Here is a 16,611-nt window from a genome sequence, read left to right as displayed (position 1 = left end):
CCGCTGTGTTCAAAGTGTGGCTTACTCACAGGGAAAAGCACGATGGGGACAGTGAGCGTGACGGCGGTGAGGACAGCCAGGCGCACCAGCAGCAGCATGGTGTCAAACTTGTAAACTTTGGTAAAGGTGTGCAGCAACTCGGCCTCCACAAAGTCTGCAACAGACGTGTAACAAAGCAGTCGTGTCACACTTAAAGCAACCCCAAAAGTTAGCAGTTAGCTTTAGCTGGAGGGGCTTAAAATGTACCTGCCGATTTTAGCTCAAGCTAGCACGCTAACTGTTCTGATAAAGTGCTTGTAGGAAGTGTTTCCTCACAGATTGTTTTCTGTCACTCTTAAAGATTTTGTCAATTTTCAATATCAACTGAAATAAAAAGGTGGCTTTTACACTTCTCTTACACAAGGGACATTTTACAGGATAAGGTGTATATTTTGCCTCCAGATTGCAAAGATTAACTCAAGCTAGCATGCTAACTGTTTGGATAAAGTGCTTATAAAAGGTGTTTCCTCACAGATTGTTTGTTTTCTGTCACTCTTAAAAATGTCAAGTCAATTTTGAATATAAACTAAGTAGATAAAAAAAAAGTTTTTAATTTGTAATTTCATTTATTTAAATAACTCACAATATCCATCTAACGTAGCTCACTGCCCTTACCATAAAAGGTGAGGTAGCCGAACAGAGCCGACAGCATGTACATGATGAGCATGGCGAGGATGGACAGGTTGGAGACGCGCTGCATTTTTTTCCGGCTGCGACTGCAAGCGTAGAAAACAAATAATTATCCGACGGCAGCTAAATGTTTTAGATTTAAAAAAAAAACAAAAAAAAAACGGACGATAGATCTCCATGTGAAAGAAAATGCGCTTACTCTTTTAGCTCGCTGTAGATAGGCAGCACCTCGGGATGGCAGACAAATGCAAAGGCCAGGATGGGGACAGTGTATGCAGTCTGTGGGTCGAGACAAAAACAAAAGATTACAATCAAAATGCATCAACAAATGCTAACAAACCACGAGTTTTCACTTTTAAACCACCCAAGTTCTATATTCATGGAAAATATTAAAAATAAATGCACGGTTTGCTCCAAGAACAAAAAAACTTCTATGCAATTGAATGTTTAGATTTAAAACTTTGCTTAGTTAGTCCTGGTCACCCTACCTGAAACACCAGTGGTCCAGTCTAAATCCAGACCTGTTTCCAATGGAGAATCTGTAGTAAGACGTAAACAGTATTCTCTCCCTCTAATCTGAGTGAGCTTGAGTCAGGACATAAATTCAAAAATGTATGAATTGTGATTATTGCATTAAAATATCCAATAAAATGCAATAAAATCTATTTTATGTGTCAAAACGTGGAAAATGTAGTAAAACAGGTAACACCTACTCAGTACTTCCTAAGTCGTGTCGGTTCCCTGCACAATCAGTAGAGACAGTTTTTTCTTTTTTTGGCTGGCTCAGTTCTGATCGGATGCCATGTGAGGTATTTGTTCAGGTCAAAGGTGAAAAAAGTTGCTTCTCCTAAGAAGCTTAGAAAAAAAAAATCTATGATTTCTACTTGTGTAGGAACCCGGACAGTAAAAACTTAACACCTTTGAGAATCAGAGGTGGCTCACCTTAAGCCCACATGGGAATATAGCACACAACGCCAAAATCTTATCATGATTTAGGATTATAGAAGCCCAGGCATGAATCCATAAGCACACAATGGTCCAAGACACGCCTCAAATAACCCCGCCTTTTCCAAACATGTCTCGGCAAACACCTGGAATCCAGCCTTTACTAGAAGTAGACCCAGCTGAACAGAACACTTTTGGCCGTCCTTCGCCCCCCTACCTGAGAGTTGAAGACAAAGTATTTGGGCCGGCACATTTCCTCGTCGTCGGGGTGAGGCTCGTAGTGGACGCCCGTGGCGTGGTGGTCGCCCTGGTTGCTGGTGACCACTGGGGAGACGTCGGCCCGCGAGAAGTCCATCTGCGACATGTTGTGTCGTAGCGCGTACAGCCTGGAAATGTCGCTGGCGTTCGTACTGAGGTTGGACGAGTACATGAAAGGGAGAGGGCAGGGCAGATGGGTCTTCTTGTAGATAATCTAGGAGAAGCAAAAAAACCAAAAACATTATCTACTGGGCTTTACCAAACAATTTTGGTAGTTCTGACGGAGCTAAAAACAGCTTAGTTTGATTCAAGTCAAGACTGTAAGAAAAAATACTGTAAATAAAGACCTTGTTTCAACTGTATAGACACATTATTTGTCCCATAAATTGTTTATCTGTTCATATCGTAAAGAAAAATAGTTAAAAACATGTATTACTGTGTAACACTAATTCGCAAGCTAACCATATTGCTAGCTAAGTTAGCAATATTTATTGGCAACTTGAGGGCACATGAAACAAATAATGAAACAATCACTCAGTGTGCTTGAACAAGCATGCTAGCTAGCAGCTGTAAGCTAACATGCTAGACATTTCCAACAGTTAAAATGACTTTTTTGTTCTTTTTTCATGTTATATAATAGCAAACTTTAGCTCTTTGTGGGAAGTCAAAAACTAAATGAAAATAAACTGCTTGTTGATCCGTGAATACAGCACCTAGCTTATGTTAGCTGAACTGTTAGTTTAATTTTGAAAGCAAAATTAAACTCCATAGTCATAGTTTTTTTAATAAACTTCAGTTCAGGTGACTCAGTCTTACTACAATTCACTTGACTGAATTTGCTGTAAATTTAGTCCCAGGGAATGCATTTTACACAATTTTCATCCAAAATTATTTCACATTGACAATTTTTTTTTCAATTTATTCCAGATTACTGCTATAAAGTGGAGAGTTACTGACTGTTACTGCGATTCTTTTCATTTATTTGCATTTTATTGCAGATTCCCGGGGTTTTAACAAACCCTAACATGTTCAAACAGGCTGGCAAAACTTATTTCCATGTTGGCTAGCTACCTTTTAGGAAAGCTGTACATCTGAATAGAGAGAAGGAAGTTGAAATTAATGCAGTGACAGTGCTGTAATAAAAATGAGTTAATGGAATGTGCTTGTTGGCATGGAATGTTGCCATAACTTGGAAACAAGTAACCAACTCTAGACTGCATTTTACTTTTAGGTTTTAATTGTGTCAAACATTGTTTGAGACATTATCCACAGTTTTTAGTTCAAATTCGAACTTTTATAAAGCATTGAAATACTTTAAAAGAAAGTCTAATATTTTCCAAAAAACAATTAAAAAGCTAATTATGAACAGGCTCAACTTACCACAACCAGGAAGAAGACCATACAAGACAGTGAAAAACCACTGGTGTAGCCCAGGTAACCTAGAGAGAGAAAAAAATGCATTACGTTTTAGATTATAACTCATATGTAAATACTTAAGCCTATTTTTTTCCCTTGTTTCAGTGAGAACCTCGCTGAACGAATCCAACGCAGCGAAACAGGATTTGTCCTTACCCAGATTTTTCAGGAGGGACAACGGCAGAATAATTCCGATGGACACGAATACCACCAGGTAGTTGCCGTTTAGGTACCATTCCCTGCAAACAGAACTCAAGTATGAGACCGCGAGATCAAGGAATGCCTAAAGGAAAATGTAAAAAGTGCTCAAACTCCCTGAGAGGAGACCTCACCCTGAATTCTCCTCCAAGCGTAAGAAGGCTCGGATGACTTCAGGGAGTTCGTACTTCACGATGAAGAGGTAGCTGGACATGGCTGCAAGAGGACAAGGACATCGGTAGGTCACACTTTGTATCTGCATGAATTCATCCTGAGTCATTAACGTATTTAGAGTAATTAGTGTCTTGAATTTATCAAAAAAGCTTCCAAGAGGCCAATTGTAACTGACTTCAGAGATTGGGAAACAGGACTCTGACTTAACCTGAACTCCACAAATCTGGTCTTTATTACAGAGTGTGGGAAAAAAAAAAAAGAAAACCGTTTTTCAAAGGAAATTCATGAGAAGTGTCACACAGGTTTGCCACAAGCGAATGTTTGCGAGATGCTAGGTGTGGCAAAAACCTCACATTTTCCCCCAGGGTTAAAGCCGGTGGTGGCAGCATCATGCTGATGGACACATGCATTGTGTTAACGCAGAGGGGCTGAATACAAATCCAAACCAACACATTCACTTTTGAATATTAACTCTTTTTTTAAACATACTTAAAAAGAAATTGCATCTTTTCCTTCAGCTTCACCGTTATTTTGTGTTGATCTTTCGCCCATACTCCTATGTTTTTATTTTATTTTTGAAAGGTGTGAATCACCCTGTACTCTGATTAAATGACATCTCTAAATATACATTTCTAAACTCAATGTGGGTGTAGATAAAACTGCATCAAAGCTCTCATAAGCACTGGCTGGAAGCAAGCCAACACACTCCTGAAGGGCTCCAATTATGATAAATTTGACCCAAGACGAACTTTAACAACAGGTCCAGACAGACTCACACATGCGCTAGGAATTCACATTTACCTCCAATGTTTTGCATGATTATCGATACGAAGGCAGCCATTTTCCCCGGCCAACCGAACGCTTTGTGCCCCAGCGTCTCGTAGATCAGAGATCCTGCCCAAGCAGACAAGCGGAAACATGAAGACAATCAAGTGTATGCTTTTTTTCCCCCACACTTAAAAAAACCTGCTAAAATAAAACAATGGAACACATCCACATCCTCAAGATGCATGTTAAGTGTTAACACCAACCTCCTTCTTTTGCCGTCATGAGGAGAAGATGAACGGAGTATAAGGAGAGGATGGCCACAGCGACTAGGAGGATTCTGCACACAAAGACGGACAGAGAGTGAAGACGAAGCACGTTTTCATGCTTTTTCAGTTGAATACGACAGAAAAGTCTCTCTGGGACGTGTGTCATTTGGTGAGCCGGCCTCATGGGACACGGAGCATGGTTCTAGGATGATCTCTGTAGAGTCATGTCGGAGCAATGCCAACTCATCCAGGCATTTGGCTGCTGAAAATAGCCTAACTGTGTCAAGCAGGGTGATACTGGAAGTACAGGAACAGAACATTTGCAGCTGCAGCAGCCGCCAGCAGCAGATCCTACCCAACTAGTTGGGACTTGAAGGTAGAGCTTTGCCTCATAGCTGATCCTGCTAATAATGTTTGAGGACAGATGCTGCCAGTCTCAGTGAGGACGGGCCGCCCATTGTTGGACCAATCGACAACCAACACATGATCGAATGTTATTGGCCTTTTGCACGTTACGTGCTCTTCAGAAGGCGGCCTACTCCATGGCTGGCCATGACAGACATCAAAACTACCAGGTGGTAGCCTAATGTCACTTTCATTTAGCTGATTGATCTTTAAAAATGGTCATAGGTGCTGTGCGGTTGGGAAAAAATTCTTGAATAACTTTTAATGAAGACAGCGAAAGCTTTTGTACGCGTTTAAGTCAGCTCTGGTGTAAGGGGAAACATTGTTTATAACGTAGTGGTCTAAACAACGTAGTGTGAATTCAGGCAAAGTTGGCGATTTGATCAAATGAACAAATACACGAGGCGGAAGAAGGTTATTTCCAATGTTTGTAAATACCATCAAACTAGCTCGACTTGAACTAGTAGAAGCTAAGGCTATACAGGCAAAGACATCAACCTCAGTTGCTCTGTTCAATACTTGCGTCCCTCACTTCTGACGTCCGTCATGGCACCTCATGACTAAGTGACGCCGTAGCCAAGGGTCAATACATAAACACATTAGGAATATCCCTGTGAGCAACGCCACTTCCCAATGTGAGTCATGCACACATAAATGTCACAACACTCTTTATGCAACGAGAAGGAGTCTCTGGACCTACGTAAAGAGAACAATGCCGGTGTTGGCCATGGCGTAGGACAGGCCCAGGATGCCGCTGCCCATGATGGCGTTGCTCAGGTTGAAGACCGACATGCCGAAGGAAGCGTGGCCCGGATGCTGCCCGAGAGAAAAGTTGGAGAGTTTACAGCTTCGTTATTTTAATGTTGGTCAACTACCTGTAGTGACGGATGAGTTCTCTTACATATTCTTCTTCCTCATATTTCTTCTTCTTCATCAGCCCATTCGATAAGAACCTGTCTTCTTCCCCATCGTCATTTTCGTCCATGTATTGACTGCTGGAAGACCAAGGAAACAAGTCTTTAGGATACGCTGGGATCTTACAGACAGTATTAGAGGCCCTTCACAGATTCCTTCCGTTACTGAAATATTTCAGATCTTCGAATGTTCGTTTCAGAAAAATGTAACCTGAGCTGATATGCAACACAGTTACAAAATGGTTTGAGACTGAGGAGACGAAAGTTAAAGTTTCTGGAAGGTGTGTGTGTGTGTGTTACATCTGACTTGAAGCAAAACACAACTATTGAGAAAAAGACCCTCAAGATTGCTCTGCTGCTTGAGGGTCCGAAGCGACAGAACCATTAATTTTGCTCTCTACTGGAAAATCTTTGAGAAGGAGAAATCAAGAGCACTTATTACCTTATGGAGCAAAACACTGAACTAAAGCACACCAACAAGTGTACCTCTGAATGGCAACCCCCTCCATCGCCTCCAAAACAACAAATAAAAGGTCTTGGTGCGATACAGTCAAAGCCTGGACTTCCATTTAGTTGAATTCAATCAACAGTTGACCAAAAAGCCTCCAGATATATTTAAACAACTCATTACCAGAAATAGCAAACACTTGATGACAGCATTAGATTTAGGGAACAAATGCTTTTTTGGATAGGGTTGGGTTGGCCTGGATAGATTTCTTTCCTTCAATATTTCAATAATTATCATTTGAAAAAATGCTTTCTGTTTTTACTCGGACAAATTGTCTGACACTCCCATTTCTTTGATGATCTGAAACATCTAGAGTAACAAAAAGGTACCTCCTGTTCCCTATTGGGATGGTGTTTTTGCTGACCTGGCGATTGTGGACTTCTCCACATCAATGGAGCCTCTGAAATGCTCGTCCAGGCTGGCGGTGCTATCATCATCAGTCTCCATGGGGACCCTCCTCAGCTCCATGAGCTCCCTAACCCCAGGCATTATGACGGAGGCAGCGGGACGAGAGGCGAAGATCCTTTGTTTCGGTCGATTGTTTGGCGCGCAGTCGTCACAAAGAGTTCACACAAAATGTTTCTTCTTCAAGCTTGACTGAATGTTGATGCCCTAGAAAATAAAATAAAAAAGCCTAAAAAGAAAACAGAGAAAAGAACAAATGTAAGTCTGAGCTATTTAGATTTCTGTTCAGACCTGCAGAGTTCTTCACCCAAACGTGTCTTCCCCTAAAGGGCTAAAAGCGAAACGTTGACAAAAAGGAGTGGCAATATGCAGATTGCAGACCTGAACGGTGGTATGTTGGCCGTCTTATCAGCCTCCTCCAGAGCCTTTTGGCCTTGATGAAGGAGGCAAGAGAAACAGAGTTGTCTACCTTGCAAACAGTTTCCTGGAACCATGATCCACTCTGGCGCTACCTTGAGGAGAGCGTTTGTAACTTATGTTAGCAGACTGTATCGTGTCTGGCTTACTTCAAGTTTAGCTGTAAAGGCCAGTCTAAAAATTCCTCTCTCCTAAAAAGTTGGGTGTATCAAAATTTGCAGTCCAATGCGGCTTTAAAAAAGGCCCAGTGTCTCCTGCTGTTGGGTGGATCACCTCAGAGGAACTCAGGATTTAATTAAAACAAGAAGCCCAGAGTAAAACCCGGGCTAAACATGTTACTATGGATTTAATCACCTTGATTTCTGGCAGCACCCTTGTCAAAAAAAAAAAACGTCCAACATCTCCAATATAACTTTGAAATGAAAACGTTGCCTTACCAAAGTTTAGGACACGACAACGTTCAAAGTGCATGTTGACTTTCACTTGTTGTTTAATTCAAATTTAACCACAGAAAACAGGAGGCGCCAAACTGGGTACCTGCTTTCTGTTTTCCGTCTGTGCTGCTGATCAATATGTTGTGTAATCGAGAGGTCAAAGCCAGGGAATCAGGCAGGCATGACTCTAATGCAGCTACTGCTAAAATGATTTACAGTGTTGTTTGTCTTCCACACAAAGAACTCTTTGACTCAATCCGAGGAAAAACGATCCACGATGGTACACGCCAACCAAAGAAGAAACAAACAACCGAGTAAGTCTGAGCAATGGGAATAACTACACCAACTGTAAAGACATGTCATTTTTTTTCTTCCCTACAAAGAGTGACCTTCGGGTATTTCATACAGGTTGCCATAACTACATGTCTGGATGTAACCGGCAACTCAGTACGCATGTTCGGCAACCGGCTAATTTCAATAAACAAACAAAGAAGAAGCATACAGGGTTCCACAACTTCAGCAGTTGCAATAAACATACGGTACCCCTTGGTCCACTCTGCTTTAATGACACCAATAAGTGGCACATCTAAGCACTCCACACACACAAAAAAAAAACAGAAACTAATTTCTTCCACCAGGCAAATATTTAAAGGTTCCTTCTGGTCCTAACACTTCTTACCTCACAAGAAAACTCAAGTTCAGAACTCCTAGAAAGTCCTCATAGTGGTATATATATCTGTAAAGTAGCTCATATTTTTAACCAATCAAAAGTTTTGCTAAGATGATCAATCAAGAAGAAGCTGTAAGAATATTCTATCTCGTTGTAGCTGAGTATCTAGATCGTTTTTTTTGTGGTCAAAGTCATTTCCAAAATCCTAAATTTACCTTTATTTTAGGTGTGGGAAAGGTCTCCTTTCAGACAGCTGACCAGCAATGGTCAGCAACAGATGGGGGAGGGGAAGCATTAGCTCACATTACAAGAGAATATATTAAGCAACGCACAAAAAACTCAGGCAATTCCTCTGGCATCTCATTAGGACTTTAAACCACGGGAGGTTAGTGACAAAAATCTTTTGTAGTTTTGAAAAGTAACTCTTTAAAGCCTTTTTAGGCTAAAAAGTTATCCTAAAGCTAACTTTTTTTTATATATTCTTATCTGTTTAATAGTGGTGTAGAAAAAAAACAACTAAAAACTTTATGTCTGGAACTTAAAGCCCAACCTAAGAATCCGAAATGACTGCCATACATGTGAAAACTGAAAAACAGCTTTGGTAATTTGTACTTCTGATGTGTTAAACCACAATAACTCATGAAAAAAATCATTGTACTATCAAACCTTTGATTGAAAGCATGTTGCTGAAGAGTGTGAAAGAAACTGATAGCATTAGTAGCTATAAGCCAACATGATGGCATTACTAGCTTCTAGTTAATTTCTGCTGTTGTCTATCAGCAACAGCTATCATCTTGTAATGCTATCAGAATTACAAGCCAATAGCATTGCTAGCTATGTAATGGTAAGAGGAACTACTAACAATTAGCAAATCTGACTGCTTCTCTAACCTAAGAGTCGAACTGTAAACTATTCCTTTAATATAAAACATATTTAAATCCGTTTTTAAGTGTCTTCATGCTCTTTAAAACTCCAATAAAAATCAAAGATTAATACAATAAACCTTTTAACGTCAAATATCCAATTGTATATACAAGTTAAATATCAGTCAGCAGTACCAGCTCTTTTCCACAAGAGCTTAAAAACAATTAGAAAAATACCATGAGGTTTTTGTATCAACAACAGTTTCAAGAAGGAAGTGTTTGGGCAACAGGCTATTTGCATCATATTGCAGAGGCATGAACAGAGTCAAGCACAAAGGGTTTTATTTAGCAACAGGATCATTATTGCAAACAAAAGTAGCCACATGTGACTCCACCTCCACCAGGTTGGCCCACAGCATGACACTTTCCTACAGATGGTGTTGGCATCGCCGACCGACTGTCACTCTTCCTGTTTTCATAGCCCTGTCACAATAAAAGACCTCGAATCCTTTAGCTAAAGGAGATTTAGAGGCTCCATTGCCACAACGATCACACACTCGGGTACGCCTGAAATCACCGCGTCCGCCCCGACGGCGGCGCAGAAACGAACCGGAGAGGGAGTTTTGCGCCTGCTGCTGCCAGAAGGGGATCAACCTGTCGGACCGGGTTAATTTCACATGAGAAGAAGAATGCTGGGGAATGTACTATAAAATAAGTCGAGACGTATGCAGCAAGGGAGAAGACAGAACGCGACTAAAACAGGTTGCAGAAGTCACTTCATGAAGTGATCAGAGCTGAAAATCTGTCAGAGGTTCGTTTGTGTTTACGGTCCTTTTCAATCATCACTGCTGATGATTGAAAGAAAAAAAACTGGATTGTTAAACGAGGCGTCACAGATTTCTCATGCAAATGAACTCATGCTTGAGTGCAGAGAGAAAGTAAACTCATCAGAAATCGCATATGATTACAATGCCTGCACAAATACTCTCAGTAGACTAAGATGGATCTAGTGGTTGCGATTTGTTGCATTTCGTTTTGTTTTACAGAATATATTGATGTGATTTCTGCATATGTTTTATCCAAACACACACGTTCGGATAAAACTCCTCTAAGTTCTCCTCAGCGCTTTCAGCAGCGACCTCGTCTGTTCTCCACCCAAAGCAAACTCTTGCATCAGCCGTCTGCAAAAATCCCCTCAGGCATTGCCTGGGTCAGACTTTTAAAAGAGCTCCATTTTTTTTTTGTTGACCTCACACACAATAAAACAAAAACACATGCATGCAAATGCAATCACTTCTTAGAGAAAACATGACAAACACTCAGCCATGAAACTACGTTCTAGTTGGGGTTTTTTTTAAATCCTCACCTAAAATCTCTCTGTATAATATTTAACACAGTGAACATGTAGGCTCACTTACTGAGATGGTTCTGAAAGAGGGTCCGATCCGGTCGGCGCCTTGCTTTTCTCTTTTGAAACAGTTAATTGAAAGCCGAAAGGCAGAAGACAGATGAGCGACTGAAACGAGGAGGTGCGGCTCTTTGGTGAAACTCAGGTAAGAAAGTCGGGCGTTTTAAAGGGGAAGAGGGAGGGCCGCGCTCAGCCTATGACGGCGATCCCACTTTGTGTGGGCCCCTCCTTTGTGCAATGTAGGAAAAAAAAATGACAGGGCCGTGACCCCTCTAAAGAAATTAGACAGAAATATAGGCAGACATACAGATAGACATAAAGATAGAGAGATGGTCAGACAGAAAGATCGACACATGGACAGGCATACAGACAGATAAATAGAGAGAAACGCAGACATATAGACAGATACATATACAGATAGTCACAGACAGACAGACATACAGACAGATATATGGGTTGACAAATTGACAGACAGGGTACTGACACCACATCTGCCACCATCAGACTGAAGTCATCAGGTCTACCAGTTTAAATACCCTCAATGCCCTCAAGATATGATCATGTGACACACCACATGACCCGTTCATCAGTTTTATTCTCTGGAAAACGTAGTCCAGTCAAACACTCTGGTACCGATCCGAGACCATCCCCAAACAGAGTCACTTACTGATAATGGCCGACTGATTACACACACACACACACACACACACACAGAAGTCATCCATACACACTCAGGGACAGATGCACACCGACGATGACCGTAAGGGGTTTGGTTGGGTAGGCTGTGCCGCTGCCTGACCAATCAGAGGGAAGAGCTGCAGGGATGTTGCTCTAGCCAAGGTTATGTTCGCGTCAATGCGGGGGTTCTTTATCTCTGTGGGGTTTGTGTCGTAACGCCGGAGAACACGTGCGCCGACGGATCGTACGGCGGGCAAACTGCCGGCGCAATTCGTACCTAGAAAACAGCCTCACTTACCAGCTGGGAGGAGCTGGATGATTGCTGAGGGCTTCAATTTGTTTTCCAACTTCTAGAGAATCAGAACGCATATTTGATCCAATGTTTCGATCTAGACCATCAGCCTCTGCAATATGGAGGAAATGGTTTTTCATTAAGATTTGGAAATGCAGGTCAGAAAAATCTGCCGGAATATTTCCTAAAGATAGAATTGTAAAGCATAAAGGCTTCAGATTCGTATGTTAATCCAATATGGCAGCTGGAATGTTGCTATAGTTACAGTATACTTGAACCTTTGACAGGTTGGAGATTAACAAACCAGTGGCACTGTATGAGTTCAGTAAATTAATTTGTAATAAAAAAAAGATAGATTTGTTGGATTAAGTCAAGCTACCGCATGAATAAAAATGAAGTTTCATCCAAACATTAGAGGTGGGAGTTTATTACAATTTTCAAAGAGTTGATGTTGGTGTCTGTAGGTAAATAAAAATGTTAATTGAAAACTATACAACAACAAAATAAGCAAAATCAAATTGGTTTCAATAGTAGCAACTTTGTTGTCCATCGCTGTTGTTTGTGTGTCAGATTTATGGGCGTACCAGAAACATGCAAATAAAAGGTTCCGCTTGGAACTTTTGTACGAAACCTCCACCCCCCAACTTATGACTTTGACTTACGTAAAAAAAAAAATTAACACATTAAAATCTATGTAATCAATTAATCAAACTTAACGCATTGAAGTCTGAGCACAACCAACTCTAAATTATTGTAAAGAGTTTTTCAGAAGTTCAGATTTTTATATTTAAAGTCTGGAATTTTTGTTCCACACTATTTTTATTTGCTGACAAAAGAAGCACCACAACACTTACAATTTCTGAATTTTTCCAACGTAAAAATAATGATAAATCCAGTAACAAACAATTGCATATCAAAAGGCCTCTGTATCATCTTCGGAGGTTTCCTTAAATAAGAAGCAAAACACAAATTCCTATAAATAGCAAACGCCTAACCATGACTTGCTGTGCAGCTGCAGGGTGCGTTCCATAGATGGCTTCGTTGTCATCTATGACAGTGTGTGGGGGGTCTTCACATGCGTATTTAGCCAATCACCTGTGACCAGAATGCATCAATGAGCTAACGTTACCCCAATAGGAGGTGGAGGGTGGCGATGTTTGAGGACAGATATAGTAGATGTTGCACACCTAAAAATATCAATGTTTCTAGGGCCTGAGAACATGGATCCGTCTCTATATCAAGCTAGAAGAAAAGAACTTCAACACTAGAAGTAATCTGTGAAAAACACTTCCTGGTATCACGTTTGGGTTCCAGTTCAAATCGAATGATCAGGTGGCTTTACATACTGTTCTGTGTATACAGGAACAGCGAGTACTCCGTCCAACCCTCCACGTCCTTTCAGTCTCTTTTATGTAAATGGGTTTCGGCTCTGGGCCCACCTCTCGTCGACAAGTACTGCCCCAATCTTCTTGGAACGGCTTTGTGAAAAAGTTGTTGAATCGAACTGGCAAAGTCATAATAACGCTGGAACCTGCTGTTAGATATTGATGTAGATACGTCCTTTTTGCTAAGCGCCCAGTATCTATGTTCGAGGTTCTTATTTTGAAGTAGGACAGGAAGTAGTTATTGAGTTGTACAGCTTTGTGACGAGTCCGTGAATAAAATAAGGCTGGTTGACAATGCTCGGATGAAAAAAGTTCTCAAAAACGATTTTCATCCGAGGGGGTCACAATTAACCCCTTGCAGTCTATAGTCACTAAGGGTATAATGGTATACTTTTCTGTACCATTATACTCTAATTAACTATATACCACAAGGCATTAAAGGCTAATAATCACATATTAACCTCAAACCCCCACCAAGCTAAGGTGTAGACATAACCATAAATGCCTGTTGATGCATTTTTCACACATACCAAGAAGTATAATCAAAGCAGTGCGTTGCCATCTGGTGCTTCGAGTTCAAAATGTGTATCTTCTGTATGTGCTACATTCAAATTAACTACAAGAATAGGGATAAAAATCAGGTAGGAGTTTAGGTAGAATGTAAAAAAAAATGTTAAAAGAGTAGATTTAAATAATTGCTAAGCACTATGGTAAAACAGCTGGTTAATAAAATAAAGGATTTTGATGCTTGTTCATGACCTGGACTAAAAAAAGATTAGATAAGCTTTCAAATGAGATTTTCTGGAGGCAAAGCTACAGGTGTTTACAAGAATCTGGGATCAAAAAACAACATTTATTTTATGAATACAAGTGCCGTGGCTCAATAGAGACGCGTATTTTTTTAAATTCAGGTTTAGTCAAACTTCTTTTTTTTTGCCTTTGTGAGAGAAATGTCAAAAACCATTTGAAGCTAACATGGCAGAATTTACACCGCAACAGCTAAGACAACTGAAAACAATTTCTCAAAATAAATATCTAAGAAATATATTGACATACGATATGAAAGATAAAATAATCGGACTTGATGAATGCTCTTAGGCCAGCCGCAGATCATGACGCATGAGACAAAAAGCTAAATGAAATTTACATTCCAAAGCGAGATTTCTGGTTACAGAACAAGACCTCTACTGTATATCATTAGGTTTTCTCAGAAAATGTGTGTTGGCTCAAATTTTCTTTCTTCATGCCAGTGGAGTTTTATGTTGTCTCAACTTAAAAACCAACACCAGACACATTTTTCCACTTTAGACAGCATCGGTGCTTCTGATGTAATGCATTCCACTTCCCTCTACATCTCTCTTGAGAAGTCTCCCTGTCCAACCTCTTCAGTCACTTCCTGAAACCAACAGTGCTGCAGTCATCTCTACTTAAAACGGAGATCTGCTTTGCATACGGGGAACGGGACAGGGAAAAAAAAAAAAGCCAGTCTTTCTGCCTTTCAACTCCTGTTAACATCCAGGAGCGCCTTTGAATGTCCACACTTTCCACACTTTCAAGTGTGGACATTCAAAACAAAGGTTGACACATTCTGACGCAGATGATCAGCAACTGTTATGATCTTGCTGGCTGTATTTGCTGGGTCGGTGCCTAAAGAAATAACAACTGCTTGGATATTTGATTACAGACTTCGGGAGAATTGAAATCCTTTAAGTTGTCGAGATGGCCAGCGACAGCACCGAAACCTACGTCAAGGTTAGTCGGCGTCGGGACTCAAAGGTTGGATGTGCCAATAACAAATGGGTCTGTACAACCAACAAACCATGTGACTTGAGGCGAGAAAGACACGCGTGTTGCCGTGGCGCAACACACCTTGCATAGTGCAACCGAGATGGAAGGGATCAGTGGACTTTTGGTCATCGTGGGATGTTTTTGCGAAAGACGTTTCAAAAACAAAAGATCAACGGCTCAGAGGTTTCTGACAAAAAGAAACTGTCTAAATGGAAAGTTTTATGACCTCAGAGATTAGTCTGAAATAAATCAAAGACCTCTGACTTTAGTCTCTTTATGTGACGTTCAAGGCTATCTGGTTTAAAGTAAACACCATCCTGCCCTTTTGTGTATAACTCTGGTTTGCCCTAGTCTACAATGAACCCGACGGACCACCTCTGTTGATCTTATCATTGGCTATCGATCTCTTGTTGTGTATTCCAGGAATGACGCCAGCATTTTTACTTTTTTTTTGTAATATGTCATTCTTACACAGCTGATGACAGCAACCTTGAGTTTAGCATATATGTAACTGAACGCAGGAGGCATTAGAAGAAGAAAAAAAAAGCATTATTTCTTAATTAGGTATTTTCCAGCTTCACAAAAGTTCATTTTAAAGTTTTTCCACAACCTCTGTAGAAAGTGAATAGCATAGAGCAAACAGCTAGTTTTTACCAGGCTAGTAGTTAGCATGAGAGAGTTCATACTTACAAAAACGTGACCCATTTTGGCTTCTTTAAAGAAGAGAGCTCTCTATTTGGGAAAAGATACAAGTGATCAATTACTCCTATAGTCACATACCAAGATACGTCTTGGTATGTTTGCATTTGTGTTTTAACGTAAATTTCTGGATGAAAATTTACGTTGCAAAAGAAAAAAAACGAAACAAAAAAAGACGAATCCGGGATTTTCAGTGAGACAATCTATCCTTATGACTGAACCACTGAGGACAAGAAAGTTTAATACAAGAATCCAAGAAATTAACAAAAACAATAAAACTTAAAAGCGAACGTGCTTTGCACTGATTTGATCATAACCTCTGTTTCTATCCGCATTTCGACTCACTGAAAGACTTTTTTTCATTGTACCAGATTTTAACAGAATGTGACGACGGCTTCCTGACAAACCGCCAAAGGCCGCTCGGAATCCTTTGTGCTATCGATATTCACTCCCGTCTGGCTTGCAGCTCTTTCGGTCGTTTGCGTTCCAGGTTACATCAGTTCACCTTCAGCCGGCAGCCTGCGACGCCAGGCTCTGACCGACATTTCAGAGCTCGTCACTGCCAAATAGGAGCACATATCCATGGCTAGCCTCCAGCATTTATAGAACAGGTGCTCCAATCTGCGCTGGTATTCCAGTCTCTATTGGTGATTCAGGCTGTACTGGTGCTGGAATCTTTGTGGTGCGTTGTAAATGCAGGATATTTGGAATAAACAAAGTTAAAAATCTTTTTCTAATCTGGACCCTTGAAATTATGTCTCCAGTCATAAGGTTTATGCATTTTTGCCAAAGACTTCACTGAGTCTTTGCACCGTCTATGTTCTACAGCTACAACTTTGGTGCTTTACATGGTAATGGAAAACAATTAGCATTTTGTTGCCTTGCTTTTGTCCTTCGGACTTCTTTCATACAGCTCTCTGACCTCTGTAAAAACGATTTAGCAAATGACGCTTTTTAAATAACAGCCAGCAGGTGACTTGACAAAGCCTCTGTCTGTCAAAGTCAGAGTGAAGCCTGCAGGTTGGTCCTAAATTTGTCAGAGAGATTGTGA

General features: G+C 40.6%; 1 protein-coding gene across 2 annotated transcripts in view; it reads right to left on the bottom strand.

Moving 5' to 3' along the window:
- slc38a4 (solute carrier family 38 member 4) overlaps positions 1–16,611 on the bottom strand; it is a 30,461-nt gene that overhangs the window by 11,155 nt on the left and 2,695 nt on the right. Inside the window, exons 1-13 of one of the 2 annotated variants that reach the window (XM_032589577.1) lie at positions 10,729–11,223; positions 6,886–7,155; positions 6,001–6,094; positions 5,800–5,915; positions 4,692–4,765; positions 4,462–4,554; positions 3,621–3,702; positions 3,445–3,527; positions 3,253–3,311; positions 1,832–2,086; positions 869–948; positions 655–755; positions 30–154 (exon numbers count right to left, since the gene is read on the bottom strand). In XM_032589577.1, the coding sequence (XP_032445468.1) occupies positions 30–154; positions 655–755; positions 869–948; positions 1,832–2,086; positions 3,253–3,311; positions 3,445–3,527; positions 3,621–3,702; positions 4,462–4,554; positions 4,692–4,765; positions 5,800–5,915; positions 6,001–6,094; positions 6,886–7,010 (1,287 nt within the window). In that variant the 5' untranslated portion in view covers positions 7,011–7,155; positions 10,729–11,223. Of the gene's footprint in view, positions 1–29; positions 155–654; positions 756–868; positions 949–1,831; positions 2,087–3,252; positions 3,312–3,444; positions 3,528–3,620; positions 3,703–4,461; positions 4,555–4,691; positions 4,766–5,799; positions 5,916–6,000; positions 6,095–6,885; positions 7,156–10,728; positions 11,224–16,611 lie in introns of those variants that run through there. The other variant, XM_032589578.1, reaches the window with a different exon arrangement.

Source organism: Xiphophorus hellerii, chromosome 17 (genome assembly GCF_003331165.1).
Source record: "Xiphophorus hellerii strain 12219 chromosome 17, Xiphophorus_hellerii-4.1, whole genome shotgun sequence".
NCBI lineage: Eukaryota > Metazoa > Chordata > Actinopteri > Cyprinodontiformes > Poeciliidae > Xiphophorus > Xiphophorus hellerii.
The sequence above is the reverse complement of the archived record's forward strand: the minus strand, read 5'-3'. Positions and strand labels throughout refer to the sequence as shown.